The sequence below is a fragment of the Mchenga conophoros genome, linkage group LG3, assembly GCF_057382185.1.
Source record: "Mchenga conophoros isolate Kocher_MC1m ecotype Shallow Benthic linkage group LG3, M_conophoros_male_GT1.1, whole genome shotgun sequence".
NCBI lineage: Eukaryota > Metazoa > Chordata > Actinopteri > Cichliformes > Cichlidae > Mchenga > Mchenga conophoros.
The window spans coordinates 24,622,351-24,638,613 of NC_140528.1; the positions used below are offsets into that span (position 1 = coordinate 24,622,351).

Genomic DNA, 16,263 nt, shown 5'->3' on the forward strand with positions numbered 1-16,263 from the left:
GACAGCTAGGGCACAGGCTGCAGCCCTGTGAGCCTAAGCTGAATAAACAGTTAGCAAAAATGATCCATAGATGGCCTGAAATCCCCCAGTTAGCAGTTTGGTAGATAGCTATGACATGCTAATCCCATCCAGCAGCTGTATTCTACCTGTAAGCTGATCCCTGCTGAGCCAAAGCACTTTTTCATATACAAATTACAACCTTTAATAGAAACCTATTGGTCAGCATCTTATTAGCCTGCTGTTAGCTTCATTCCACAGAAAACTGAGAGAAACTAACAGAGTTGATAAAGAATAAAGAGAAATGTGCTGATTTAAAGCCTTTGAAGTGCTTCAGATGATCTCTGTCCACTTCTGTCCACTCATTCATTCATGTAAGCTTTCTAATGCAGCTTTGATCTTCACAGTCTGCTTCATGAAACTCATTCTAACCCTGAATGTCAGAGTGTTCCTCCTTCTCTTTCCCATCATTCATGCTGGCAGTGGAGGAGATTTGGATGTTGGACTGTGTTTTGGATGATGTGTGTATGTTTGTGTTGGACTGCTGTCTGTAAAGCAAACGCACATTTTGCTTTGGATTTCAGTGTCAGACAGACTTTAAGGTGGAATGAAGAGTTGGAGAGTTTCACAGTGAATTATCCAGTGGAGGATTTTTCTTCTTCTTTGAAGGTTTGAAATGTGAACATTGTTCTGCTGCAGTCAATGGACTAAACCAGAGAAGAAGAAAACAGACTTTACCATGAAGATCCTCAGTGTGGATCAGTATAATATCAGCCTGATGTCTGCAGTTTAGTGTCAGCACAACTTTCACATCATATTCATCTCAGCACAACTAAAACATGCTGACTGACCCCAGAGTTTCAAGTCCACATCCTGGACTCTCCAGGAAACCACACAGATGCTTCACTCCTGAATCCTGCAGGTTGTCGTTGTATCTCAGGTCCAGCTGTCTCAGATGGGAGGGGTTGGACTTCAGTGCTGCTGCCAGATAATCACAGCTGATCTCTGACAAACCACAGTCCCACAATCTGTATAAAGAATGAAAGATGTAAGTTTATTAGACAAAGTGTGAGCTTGAAATCATTCAGTGTTTCATCATCTGTTCAGAGCTGAAGAAGGTTCAGAATGTAGAAGTTTAGAAAATGGAAACTCCAAACAGCTGACAGAGTTCATACGCCTTTGTCAGGGTCAAATTCAAGCAAGACCATGTGAAAATTAAAACACATCATCCTAGGTGAACTTAAACACCTTTGTTCCCCTTTTGTTAAGACATAGAAAAGTACACCACACAAAAATACTGCAAAAGGAAACGGTCGCCTTATATACATAGTGTATAAACTCAAAATGCACATTTCACTTCAAATTAAGATTAAGGCTTTGAACAGATCACATAGTTCAGTTCAACATATAAGACTTTAAGAATGCACAAGCATCTACTTAAAATCTATTTAATTTATCATCCATGATATTATTTTGTACAATTCCAATGTATTTTGTTCATCTCCCTTAAATAAACAGGCAGTCTTAAAGTATGAAATATTCATATACAAACACATATAAATGTGTGTACTGTCTCAGTGGCTGATAGTACCCCACAGGCCTCAGTGTGAGCTTGAAGACATTTATAATGTTTAAGTAGTTTAATGTGCAGGTGCTGACGATAAACACATTTTGAATGAAAGCCGGGGAACTTTGGTAGCACAGAAACAAGTGGCTATTCTTTGTGACTATATGGATCACTCACAATACCATTATTTCACACAAAGGCACCAAATTAATACTCAAAAAAGCTGCAGCAATACACACAAATATAAACAGTACTTGGTGACAACTTTGCTTTTAGCCTTTAACCCTTTTTGACTACTTTTGATGTGGCCTCTATATTTTACCTTTAAAAACAGTTTATCTTGCCAATCTGTTATTTTCTCATTTTGACCAACTGTATCAGCACAATTTATCTAAATTCAGACAAAATTTAAAATACAAGTAGAAAGTGATATTTTGACTGTAAAAACCACACACATGTTTAACGAATCATCTTCATAACTTGAAATGCAAATAGAGATTGTACATTTTTAAAAATACGCACACGTTTTGCAAACAACAAAGTTATATGGTACTATTTACCAAAAAATGCAGCCAAGGCTCAGACGTTTTTCATATAATCATTTCAAACTATTTACAGAACAATCAGGTGTCAAACAATAGTTTGTGTCACTCTAACACATATGAGAACAGCACAGGGATAAACCTGCAGGTCTGACAGCAGGTGTGTCACTCAGCGTTTACACTGCAATCTGCCTTTGTTGGCTTTAAGGCAGCAACTGTGACGATCACTAGTAGAACTGACACACAAAACAAAACAACAGCTACACACTAAATACACAAGACAACAAACTAACTTGAGACCAAACACGGTAAACGTCACAAATCTCTCACGTATCAAAACTCTCTCTCTCTTTCGCTCACTCTCTCTCTCTTGCCGGTCACTCCTAAAACTTCCCCCTTTTGCTAAACAACCAAATGTCATGTTTCCATATCATTTTTGATTGGTCGACATGGTACATTTTCCCACCTATAGGGCTTTGGAGCGTGATGTCACGGGAGATGGGCCATGCCCCCTTCCGCCATGACAGTAGGCCAGCCAAAGGATACCATTTCAGCTATGGATCGTACGTGTTGTGTTGTCGGTTGCAACGTTAGATCACACGATCGTGAAGGCAAGAAGCTGGATAACGGGCTCTCTTTTCATCGTTTTCCATCCTGGAGGCAACGTGAGGGATCCCATGTATCCGATATTACTAAACAAAGACGTCAGGCTTGGATTGCAGCGGTGAGACGAGCGGATATCGAGTTCTCTGCAATCCCCAGCTTTTTGTTGGTTTGCTCACGGCATTTTCTTTCCGGTGAGTTCTAAATTAATTCATATCACTCTTGAAAGGCTTTTAGTGTGATTTTCAATGTGCTGAGGTCATAGATAATGAGATAAAACATGCTAATGTGTGATGCTGCAGAACCACATCATGTCGACTGAGTAGCTTATGATTTGGCATTATTGCAGGCAAACCAGCATATGAAATGGATGTAACAAATCCAGACTGGGCACCAACACTGCACATGGGGCATGACGACATACCTGTATCAGACTCGGACCGGCACTCAAGGCGTACGCAACGGAAGCGAAAAAGAGCACCCATCGGAGGTAAACAACCCCCCCCCCTCTAAAAACATACTAAATTGCTATCACTGTACACTAATCCGCACATAACTTCCAGATGAATCACACACCTGTCATTGGAATATTGGTGTACATTTACCTTATGTCTAATTTTATCTTACAGGCTTTCGTTATGCAGCTGCAGAGTCTGAAGGTGTGCCCCGTGCAGAAGTGATTGATGAAGATCTGACAGAAGACCAACAGCAAAATCACAATGTCATGGAGGCAGTGGACAGCAGTTGTGTTGGACAAGTGGAGGTTGAGGTAGCAGCTGCAAATGTGGATATACTGAAGAAATGTAAACCTTTTAAAATGATGACAGATTACAAACTCTCAGCTGTGTCTGTAATCAAACCTCTGTAACTTTGCTTCACTTCAGCAGCATCAGCTCATGTTCACATGTTGATTCATGGTTTGCTTCAGTTTTTGATGGACTGCAGAATATTTTGAAGGTTATCTGCTATAAAAAGCCAGAACAGGAAAATCTGCTTCATGTGTTTCTGTTTGATCCTCAGTGACTTTGACACAAAGGCCTCTGCTGTGATGATCACACCTCTGATCAAGTCTCACAGTGTCAGCTTTGTTTTTATACATATGGATATGTGCTGATAAATGATCAGAGTTATAATATTTCCCACTGTCTGCTGTGTGCCGTGACCTTTGACCTGCTAAAGACAGTCAGCGGTGGATTATTCATTGTTGTGTCTGATACTTAGAACTGTGAGGAAGAACACTACACAGTTAATCAGGGTCCCCTCTCTCTGAATCAGGGAAGGTGGGCAGGCCGCGTGTGGGCCGCGGGCCATACGTTGAGTCTCACTGTTTGAAATGTGAACATTGTTCTGCTGCAGTCAATGGACTAAACCAGAGAAGAAGAAAACAGACTTTACCATGAAGATCCTCAGTGTGGATCAGTATAATATCAGCCTGATGTCTGCAGTTTAGTGTCAGCACAACTTTCACATCATATTCATCTCAGCACAACTAAAACATGCTGACTGACCCCAGAGTTTCAAGTCCACATCCTGGACTCTCCAGGAAACCACACAGATGCTTCACTCCTGAATCGTGCAGCTTGTTGTTGGAGCTCAGGTGCAGCTGTCTCAGATGGGAGGGGTTGGACTTCAGTGCTGCTGCCAGATAATCACAGCTGATCTTTGACAAACCACAGCGACTCAATCTGTATAAAGAATGAAAGATGTAAGTTTATTAGACAAAGTGTGAGCTTGAAATCATTCAGTGTTTCATCATCTGTTCAGAGCTGAAGAAGGTTCAGAATGTAGAAGTTTAGAAAATGGAAACTCCAAACAGCTGAAGCCAACAGGAAGCAGCTTCAAACAGGAAACTGTGCAGAGTTTCAGACTATATGTCCTGATGCAGCCAGTTGGATTTTTGGAGATTTGAATCTCTGTTCTGTGACTAAGTCCTTGAATCATTTCTTCCAGTTGGTCCAACAAGACAGACTAAGTGTTGGACATGTGTTGTGGCTCCATTAGGGGAGCTTCTAAATGTGATGTGATGGCCCCTCTGGGTCTGTCAGGTCACAGCACTGAAGAGAGCTCAAACTGGGCACACAGTTGTTCCAGTCTGGACCAAAGACTCTATACTGGGACTGAGGGACTGCTTTGACTACACCCACTGGAACTTTTTGAAAGCTCATGTTCTCACTTAGATCATCGATTTCTACTTACATTTCTTTCTGGGGAAAATGGGGATTACTTTGAAAACAGGAAGTATTTTCCCAATAAGCAGCCCTGGATTAGTAAATCACTCCAACATGTTCTCAGGCAGAAGAAGCTGTCTTGTTATGAGGGAGAGAAGAAAAAGATTGAGGCACAGAAACTTGTTGAAAGAGAGATAAAGCAGCTAAAATCAGGTGTAAAAGTAAAGCAGAGGATGAGCTGAATAAAGGACACTCAAGGCTAGCTTGGACAGGAATGAAGTCCATGGTGGGGATGCAGAACAAGGAGCAAAGATGAATGTGATGCTGAATCAGCAGAAGACTTGGACTCATTTGATTCCAGCTTTGATATCATTGATTTCAATGAAGAGCTTTGTGATTGTAGCAAAGGGCTGGTAGCTCTGAGAGTCCCACTGATGAGGTGTTTGTGTGGAAATCTCTTAGTGGGACCAAAGAGAGAAAAAGCCCTGGTCCTGATGCTGTGGGAGGGAAATGATTGAAGTGTGCTGTGAGGAACTGACTGGGAGATTTTCACACATTTTCCAGTCCTCCTTGGAACAACAGGAAGTTCCCAGCATATGGAAACAAAGGTTAAGTGCCCTATGGCACTCAGGGATGATGCTGCTGTGGCCCCACCACCTCCACCTCTTTGTAAAGGAACTAACTGTAATCTGAAGCTTCAAGTGGAACTAAGACTTCCTCCACTAGGTGGCAGTGTCTGATGAGAAAGTGTTAGTGGAGCTGGCCTGGAGTCAGAAACAGGAAGATGCAGGATTTGGGCTGAAATGGGGAAAAGTGGTTCGCACTAGTGCCTTAAAGCAAGAAGGTTGTAGGTTGAAGCTTGTTGGCCTTTCTGTGGAGGTTGGATGTTCTCCCACAGTCCAATGAAATGCTGCTTAGGTTCATTGGTGCTTCTAAATTGGCTGTAGGTGTGGATGTGAGAGAGTGCTTCTCTGTCTCTCTCTGTTGGCCCTGTGATGGACTGCTCACCTGTGCAGGTGGACCACGCCTCTTGCCCTATGACAGCTAGGGCACAGGCTGCAGCCCTGTGAGCCTAAGCTGAATAAACAGTTAGCAAAAATGATCCATAGATGGCCTGAAATCCCCCAGTTAGCAGTTTGGTAGATAGCTATGACATGCTAATCCCATCCAGCAGCTGTATTCTACCTGTAAGCTGATCCCTGCTGAGCCAAAGCACTTTTTCATATACAAATTACAACCTTTAATAGAAACCTATTGGTCAGCATCTTATTAGCCTGCTGTTAGCTTCATTCCACAGAAAACTGAGAGAAACTAACAGAGTTGATAAAGAATAAAGAGAAATGTGCTGATTTAAAGCCTTTGAAGTGCTTCAGATGATCTCTGTCCACTTCTGTCCACTCATTCATTCATGTAAGCTTTCTAATGCAGCTTTGATCTTCACAGTCTGCTTCATGAAACTCATTCTAACCCTGAATGTCAGAGTGTTCCTCCTTCTCTTTCCCATCATTCATGCTGGCAGTGGAGGAGATTTGGATGTTGGACTGTGTTTTGGATGATGTGTGTATGTTTGTGTTGGACTGCTGTCTGTAAAGCAAACGCACATTTTGCTTTGGATTTCAGTGTCAGACAGACTTTAAGGTGGAATGAAGAGTTGGAGAGTTTCACAGTGAATTATCCAGTGGAGGATTTTTCTTCTTCTTTGAAGGTTTGAAATGTGAACATTGTTCTGCTGCAGTCAATGGACTAAACCAGAGAAGAAGAAAACAGACTTTACCATGAAGATCCTCAGTGTGGATCAGTATAATATCAGCCTGATGTCTGCAGTTTAGTGTCAGCACAACTTTCACATCATATTCATCTCAGCACAACTAAAACATGCTGACTGACCCCAGAGTTTCAAGTCCACATCCTGGACTCTCCAGGAAACCACACAGATGCTTCACTCCTGAATCCTGCAGGTTGTCGTTGTATCTCAGGTCCAGCTGTCTCAGATGGGAGGGGTTGGACTTCAGTGCTGCTGCCAGATAATCACAGCTGATCTCTGACAAACCACAGTCCCACAATCTGTATAAAGAATGAAAGATGTAAGTTTATTAGACAAAGTGTGAGCTTGAAATCATTCAGTGTTTCATCATCTGTTCAGAGCTGAAGAAGGTTCAGAATGTAGAAGTTTAGAAAATGGAAACTCCAAACAGCTGACAGAGTTCATACGCCTTTGTCAGGGTCAAATTCAAGCAAGACCATGTGAAAATTAAAACACATCATCCTAGGTGAACTTAAACACCTTTGTTCCCCTTTTGTTAAGACATAGAAAAGTACACCACACAAAAATACTGCAAAAGGAAACGGTCGCCTTATATACATAGTGTATAAACTCAAAATGCACATTTCACTTCAAATTAAGATTAAGGCTTTGAACAGATCACATAGTTCAGTTCAACATATAAGACTTTAAGAATGCACAAGCATCTACTTAAAATCTATTTAATTTATCATCCATGATATTATTTTGTACAATTCCAATGTATTTTGTTCATCTCCCTTAAATAAACAGGCAGTCTTAAAGTATGAAATATTCATATACAAACACATATAAATGTGTGTACTGTCTCAGTGGCTGATAGTACCCCACAGGCCTCAGTGTGAGCTTGAAGACATTTATAATGTTTAAGTAGTTTAATGTGCAGGTGCTGACGATAAACACATTTTGAATGAAAGCCGGGGAACTTTGGTAGCACAGAAACAAGTGGCTATTCTTTGTGACTATATGGATCACTCACAATACCATTATTTCACACAAAGGCACCAAATTAATACTCAAAAAAGCTGCAGCAATACACACAAATATAAACAGTACTTGGTGACAACTTTGCTTTTAGCCTTTAACCCTTTTTGACTACTTTTGATGTGGCCTCTATATTTTACCTTTAAAAACAGTTTATCTTGCCAATCTGTTATTTTCTCATTTTGACCAACTGTATCAGCACAATTTATCTAAATTCAGACAAAATTTAAAATACAAGTAGAAAGTGATATTTTGACTGTAAAAACCACACACATGTTTAACGAATCATCTTCATAACTTGAAATGCAAATAGAGATTGTACATTTTTAAAAATACGCACACGTTTTGCAAACAACAAAGTTATATGGTACTATTTACCAAAAAATGCAGCCAAGGCTCAGACGTTTTTCATATAATCATTTCAAACTATTTACAGAACAATCAGGTGTCAAACAATAGTTTGTGTCACTCTAACACATATGAGAACAGCACAGGGATAAACCTGCAGGTCTGACAGCAGGTGTGTCACTCAGCGTTTACACTGCAATCTGCCTTTGTTGGCTTTAAGGCAGCAACTGTGACGATCACTAGTAGAACTGACACACAAAACAAAACAACAGCTACACACTAAATACACAAGACAACAAACTAACTTGAGACCAAACACGGTAAACGTCACAAATCTCTCACGTATCAAAACTCTCTCTCTCTTTCGCTCACTCGCTCTCTCTTGCCGGTCACTCCTAAAACTTCCCCCTTTTGCTAAACAACCAAATGTCATGTTTCCATATCATTTTTGATTGGTCGACATGGTACATTTTCCCACCTATAGGGCTTTGGAGCGTGATGTCACGGGAGATGGGCCATGCCCCCTTCCGCCATGACAGTAGGCCAGCCAAAGGATACCATTTCAGCTATGGATCGTACGTGTTGTGTTGTCGGTTGCAACGTTAGATCACACGATCGTGAAGGCAAGAAGCTGGATAACGGGCTCTCTTTTCATCGTTTTCCATCCTGGAGGCAACGTGAGGGATCCCATGTATCCGATATTACTAAACAAAGACGTCAGGCTTGGATTGCAGCGGTGAGACGAGCGGATATCGAGTTCTCTGCAATCCCCAGCTTTTTGTTGGTTTGCTCACGGCATTTTCTTTCCGGTGAGTTCTAAATTAATTCATATCACTCTTGAAAGGCTTTTAGTGTGATTTTCAATGTGCTGAGGTCATAGATAATGAGATAAAACATGCTAATGTGTGATGCTGCAGAACCACATCATGTCGACTGAGTAGCTTATGATTTGGCATTATTGCAGGCAAACCAGCATATGAAATGGATGTAACAAATCCAGACTGGGCACCAACACTGCACATGGGGCATGACGACATACCTGTATCAGACTCGGACCGGCACTCAAGGCGTACGCAACGGAAGCGAAAAAGAGCACCCATCGGAGGTAAACAACCCCCCCCCTCTAAAAACATACTAAATTGCTATCACTGTACACTAATCCGCACATAACTTCCAGATGAATCACACACCTGTCATTGGAATATTGGTGTACATTTACCTTATGTCTAATTTTATCTTACAGGCTTTCGTTATGCAGCTGCAGAGTCTGAAGGTGTGCCCCGTGCAGAAGTGATTGATGAAGATCTGACAGAAGACCAACAGCAAAATCACAATGTCATGGAGGCAGTGGACAGCAGTTGTGTTGGACAAGTGGAGGTTGAGGTACCAGCTGCAAATGTGGATATACTGAAGAAATGTAAACCTTTTAAAATGATGACAGATTACAAACTCTCAGCTGTGTCTGTAATCAAACCTCTGTAACTTTGCTTCACTTCAGCAGCATCAGCTCATGTTCACATGTTGATTCATGGTTTGCTTCAGTTTTTGATGGACTGCAGAATATTTTGAAGGTTATCTGCTATAAAAAGCCAGAACAGGAAAATCTGCTTCATGTGTTTCTGTTTGATCCTCAGTGACTTTGACACAAAGGCCTCTGCTGTGATGATCACACCTCTGATCAAGTCTCACAGTGTCAGCTTTGTTTTTATACATATGGATATGTGCTGATAAATGATCAGAGTTATAATATTTCCCACTGCCTGCTGTGTGCCGTGACCTTTGACCTGCTAAAGACAGTCAGCTGTGGATTATTCATTGTTGTGTCTGATACTTAGAACTGTGAGGAAGAACACTACACAGTTAATCAGGGTCCCCTCTCTCTGAATCAGGAAAGGTGGGCAGGCCGCGTGTGGGCCGCGGGCCATACGTTGAGTCTCACTGTTTGAAATGTGAACATTGTTCTGCTGCAGTCAATGGACTAAACCAGAGAAGAAGAAAACAGACTTTACCATGAAGATCCTCAGTGTGGATCAGTATAATATCAGCCTGATGTCTGCAGTTTAGTGTCAGCACAACTTTCACATCATATTCATCTCAGCACAACTAAAACATGCTGACTGACCCCAGAGTTTCAAGTCCACATCCTGGACTCTCCAGGAAACCACACAGATGCTTCACTCCTGAATCCTGCAGCTTGTTGTTGTAGCTCAGCTCCAGCTCTCTCAGATGGGAGGGGTTGGACTTCAGTGCTGCTGCCAGATAATCACAGCTGATCTCTGACAAACCACAGTCCCACAATCTGTATAAAGAATGAAAGATGTAAGTTTATTAGACAAAGTGTGAGCTTGAAATCATTCAGTGTTTCATCATCTGTTCAGAGCTGAAGAAGGTTCAGAATGTAGAAGTTTAGAAAATGGAAACTCCAAACAGCTGACAGAGTTCATACGCCTTTGTCAGGGTCAAATTCAAGCAAGACCATGTGAAAATTAAAACACATCATCCTAGGTGAACTTAAACACCTTTGTTCCCCTTTTGTTAAGACATAGAAAAGTACACCACACAAAAATACTGCAAAAGGAAACGGTCGCCTTATATACATAGTGTATAAACTCAAAATGCACATTTCACTTCAAATTAAGATTAAGGCTTTGAACAGATCACATAGTTCAGTTCAACATATAAGACTTTAAGAATGCACAAGCATCTACTTAAAATCTATTTAATTTATCATCCATGATATTATTTTGTACAATTCCAATGTATTTTGTTCATCTCCCTTAAATAAACAGGCAGTCTTAAAGTATGAAATATTCATATACAAACACATATAAATGTGTGTACTGTCTCAGTGGCTGATAGTACCCCACAGGCCTCAGTGTGAGCTTGAAGACATTTATAATGTTTAAGTAGTTTAATGTGCAGGTGCTGACGATAAACACATTTTGAATGAAAGCCGGGGAACTTTGGTAGCACAGAAACAAGTGGCTATTCTTTGTGACTATATGGATCACTCACAATACCATTATTTCACACAAAGGCACCAAATTAATACTCAAAAAAGCTGCAGCAATACACACAAATATAAACAGTACTTGGTGACAACTTTGCTTTTAGCCTTTAACCCTTCTTGACTACTTTTGATGTGGCCTCTATATTTTACCTTTAAAAACAGTTTATCTTGCCAATCTGTTATTTTCTCATTTTGACCAACTGTATCAGCACAATTTATCTAAATTCAGACAAAATTTAAAATACACGTAGAAAGTGATATTTTGACTGTAAAAACCACACACATGTTTAACGAATCATCTTCATAACTTGAAATGCAAATAGAGATTGTACATTTTTAAAAATACGCACACGTTTTGCAAACAACAAAGTTATATGGTACTATTTACCAAAAAATGCAGCCAAGGCTCAGACGTTTTTCATATAATCATTTCAAACTATTTACAGAACAATCAGGTGTCAAACAATAGTTTGTGTCACTCTAACACATATGAGAACAGCACAGGGATAAACCTGCAGGTCTGACAGCAGGTGTGTCACTCAGCGTTTACACTGCAATCTGCCTTTGTTGGCTTTAAGGCAGCAACTGTGACGATCACTAGTAGAACTGACACACAAAACAAAACAACAGCTACACACTAAATACACAAGACAACAAACTAACTTGAGACCAAACACGGTAAACGTCACAAATCTCTCACGTATCAAAACTCTCTCTCTCTTTCGCTCACTCGCTCTCTCTTGCCGGTCACTCCTAAAACTTCCCCCTTTTGCTAAACAACCAAATGTCATGTTTCCATATCATTTTTGATTGGTCGACATGGTACATTTTCCCACCTATAGGGCTTTGGAGCGTGATGTCACGGGAGATGGGCCATGCCCCCTTCCGCCATGACAGTAGGCCAGCCAAAGGATACCATTTCAGCTATGGATCGTACGTGTTGTGTTGTCGGTTGCAACGTTAGATCACACGATCGTGAAGGCAAGAAGCTGGATAACGGGCTCTCTTTTCATCGTTTTCCATCCTGGAGGCAACGTGAGGGATCCCATGTATCCGATATTACTAAACAAAGACGTCAGGCTTGGATTGCAGCGGTGAGACGAGCGGATATCGAGTTCTCTGCAATCCCCAGCTTTTTGTTGGTTTGCTCACGGCATTTTCTTTCCGGTGAGTTCTAAATTAATTCATATCACTCTTGAAAGGCTTTTAGTGTGATTTTCAATGTGCTGAGGTCATAGATAATGAGATAAAACATGCTAATGTGTGATGCTGCAGAACCACATCATGTCGACTGAGTAGCTTATGATTTGGCATTATTGCAGGCAAACCAGCATATGAAATGGATGTAACAAATCCAGACTGGGCACCAACACTGCACATGGGGCATGACGACATACCTGTATCAGACTCGGACCGGCACTCAAGGCGTACGCAACGGAAGCGAAAAAGAGCACCCATCGGAGGTAAACAACCCCCGCCCCCCCCTCTAAAAACATACTAAATTGCTATCACTGTACACTAATCCGCACATAACTTCCAGATGAATCACACACCTGTCATTGGAATATTGGTGTACATTTACCTTATGTCTAATTTTATCTTACAGGCTTTCGTTATGCAGCTGCAGAGTCTGAAGGTGTGCCCCGTGCAGAAGTGATTGATGAAGATCTGACAGAAGACCAACAGCAAAATCACAATGTCATGGAGGCAGTGGACAGCAGTTGTGTTGGACAAGTGGAGGTTGAGGTACCAGCTGCAAATGTGGATATACTGAAGAAATGTAAACCTTTTAAAATGATGACAGATTACAAACTCTCAGCTGTGTCTGTAATCAAACCTCTGTAACTTTGCTTCACTTCAGCAGCATCAGCTCATGTTCACATGTTGATTCATGGTTTGCTTCAGTTTTTGATGGACTGCAGAATATTTTGAAGGTTATCTGCTATAAAAAGCCAGAACAGGAAAATCTGCTTCATGTGTTTCTGTTTGATCCTCAGTGACTTTGACACAAAGGCCTCTGCTGTGATGATCACACCTCTGATCAAGTCTCACAGTGTCAGCTTTGTTTTTATACATATGGATATGTGCTGATAAATGATCAGAGTTATAATATTTCCCACTGCCTGCTGTGTGCCGTGACCTTTGACCTGCTAAAGACAGTCAGCTGTGGATTATTCATTGTTGTGTCTGATACTTAGAACTGTGAGGAAGAACACTACACAGTTAATCAGGGTCCCCTCTCTCTGAATCAGGAAAGGTGGGCAGGCCGCGTGTGGGCCGCGGGCCATACGTTGAGTCTCACTGTTTGAAATGTGAACATTGTTCTGCTGCAGTCAATGGACTAAACCAGAGAAGAAGAAAACAGACTTTACCATGAAGATCCTCAGTGTGGATCAGTATAATATCAGCCTGATGTCTGCAGTTTAGTGTCAGCACAACTTTCACATCATATTCATCTCAGCACAACTAAAACATGCTGACTGACCCCAGAGTTTCAAGTCCACATCCTGGACTCTCCAGGAAACCACACAGATGCTTCACTCCTGAATCCTGCAGCTTGTTGTTGTAGCTCAGCTCCAGCTCTCTCAGATGGGAGGGGTTGGACTTCAGTGCTGCTGCCAGATAATCACAGCTGATCTCTGACAAACCACAGTCCCACAATCTGTATAAAGAATGAAAGATGTAAGTTTATTAGACAAAGTGTGAGCTTGAAATCATTCAGTGTTTCATCATCTGTTCAGAGCTGAAGAAGGTTCAGAATGTAGAAGTTTAGAAAATGGAAACTCCAAACAGCTGACAGAGTTCATACGCCTTTGTCAGGGTCAAATTCAAGCAAGACCATGTGAAAATTAAAACACATCATCCTAGGTGAACTTAAACACCTTTGTTCCCCTTTTGTTAAGACATAGAAAAGTACACCACACAAAAATACTGCAAAAGGAAACGGTCGCCTTATATACATAGTGTATAAACTCAAAATGCACATTTCACTTCAAATTAAGATTAAGGCTTTGAACAGATCACATAGTTCAGTTCAACATATAAGACTTTAAGAATGCACAAGCATCTACTTAAAATCTATTTAATTTATCATCCATGATATTATTTTGTACAATTCCAATGTATTTTGTTCATCTCCCTTAAATAAACAGGCAGTCTTAAAGTATGAAATATTCATATACAAACACATATAAATGTGTGTACTGTCTCAGTGGCTGATAGTACCCCACAGGCCTCAGTGTGAGCTTGAAGACATTTATAATGTTTAAGTAGTTTAATGTGCAGGTGCTGACGATAAACACATTTTGAATGAAAGCCGGGGAACTTTGGTAGCACAGAAACAAGTGGCTATTCTTTGTGACTATATGGATCACTCACAATACCATTATTTCACACAAAGGCACCAAATTAATACTCAAAAAAGCTGCAGCAATACACACAAATATAAACAGTACTTGGTGACAACTTTGCTTTTAGCCTTTAACCCTTCTTGACTACTTTTGATGTGGCCTCTATATTTTACCTTTAAAAACAGTTTATCTTGCCAATCTGTTATTTTCTCATTTTGACCAACTGTATCAGCACAATTTATCTAAATTCAGACAAAATTTAAAATACACGTAGAAAGTGATATTTTGACTGTAAAAACCACACACATGTTTAACGAATCATCTTCATAACTTGAAATGCAAATAGAGATTGTACATTTTTAAAAATACGCACACGTTTTGCAAACAACAAAGTTATATGGTACTATTTACCAAAAAATGCAGCCAAGGCTCAGACGTTTTTCATATAATCATTTCAAACTATTTACAGAACAATCAGGTGTCAAACAATAGTTTGTGTCACTCTAACACATATGAGAACAGCACAGGGATAAACCTGCAGGTCTGACAGCAGGTGTGTCACTCAGCGTTTACACTGCAATCTGCCTTTGTTGGCTTTAAGGCAGCAACTGTGACGATCACTAGTAGAACTGACACACAAAACAAAACAACAGCTACACACTAAATACACAAGACAACAAACTAACTTGAGACCAAACACGGTAAACGTCACAAATCTCTCACGTATCAAAACTCTCTCTCTCTTTCGCTCACTCGCTCTCTCTTGCCGGTCACTCCTAAAACTTCCCCCTTTTGCTAAACAACCAAATGTCATGTTTCCATATCATTTTTGATTGGTCGACATGGTACATTTTCCCACCTATAGGGCTTTGGAGCGTGATGTCACGGGAGATGGGCCATGCCCCCTTCCGCCATGACAGTAGGCCAGCCAAAGGATACCATTTCAGCTATGGATCGTACGTGTTGTGTTGTCGGTTGCAACGTTAGATCACACGATCGTGAAGGCAAGAAGCTGGATAACGGGCTCTCTTTTCATCGTTTTCCATCCTGGAGGCAACGTGAGGGATCCCATGTATCCGATATTACTAAACAAAGACGTCAGGCTTGGATTGCAGCGGTGAGACGAGCGGATATCGAGTTCTCTGCAATCCCCAGCTTTTTGTTGGTTTGCTCACGGCATTTTCTTTCCGGTGAGTTCTAAATTAATTCATATCACTCTTGAAAGGCTTTTAGTGTTATTTTCAATGTGCTGAGGTCATAGATAATGAGATAAAACATGCTAATGTGTGATGCTGCAGAACCACATCATGTCGACTGAGTAGCTTATGATTTGGCATTATTGCAGGCAAACCAGCATATGAAATGGATGTAACAAATCCAGACTGGGCACCAACACTGCACATGGGGCATGACGACATACCTGTATCAGACTCGGACCGGCACTCAAGGCGTACGCAACGGAAGCGAAAAAGAGCACCCATCGGAGGTAAACCCCCCCCCCCCCCCCCCCCCTCTAAAAACATACTAAATTGCTATCACTGTACACTAATCCGCACATAACTTCCAGATGAATCACACACCTGTCATTGGAATATTGGTGTACATTTACCTTATGTCTAATTTTATCTTACAGGCTTTCGTTATGCAGCTGCAGAGTCTGAAGGTGTGCCCCGTGCAGAAGTGATTGATGAAGATCTGACAGAAGACCAACAGCAAAATCACAATGTCATGGAGGCAGTGGACAGCAGTTGTGTTGGACAAGTGGAGGTTGAGGTAGCAGCTGCAAATGTGGATATACTGAAGAAATGTAAACCTTTTAAAATGATGACAGATTACAAACTCTCAGCTGTGTCTGTAATCAAACCTCTGTAACTTTGCTTCACTTCAGCAGCA

The 16,263-nt window shown here is 41.0% G+C and overlaps 1 protein-coding gene across 1 annotated transcript in view; it reads right to left on the reverse strand.

Moving 5' to 3' along the window:
- Positions 1-16,263, reverse strand: part of LOC146577796 (ribonuclease inhibitor-like) — a 31,558-nt gene that overhangs the window by 14,019 nt on the left and 1,276 nt on the right. Inside the window, exons 2-4 of the mRNA XM_085267716.1 lie at positions 6,765-6,941; positions 4,218-4,394; positions 849-1,025 (exon numbers count right to left, since the gene is read on the reverse strand). Coding sequence (XP_085123842.1) covers positions 849-1,025; positions 4,218-4,394; positions 6,765-6,941 — 531 coding nt within the window. The remainder of the gene's footprint in view (positions 1-848; positions 1,026-4,217; positions 4,395-6,764; positions 6,942-16,263) is intronic.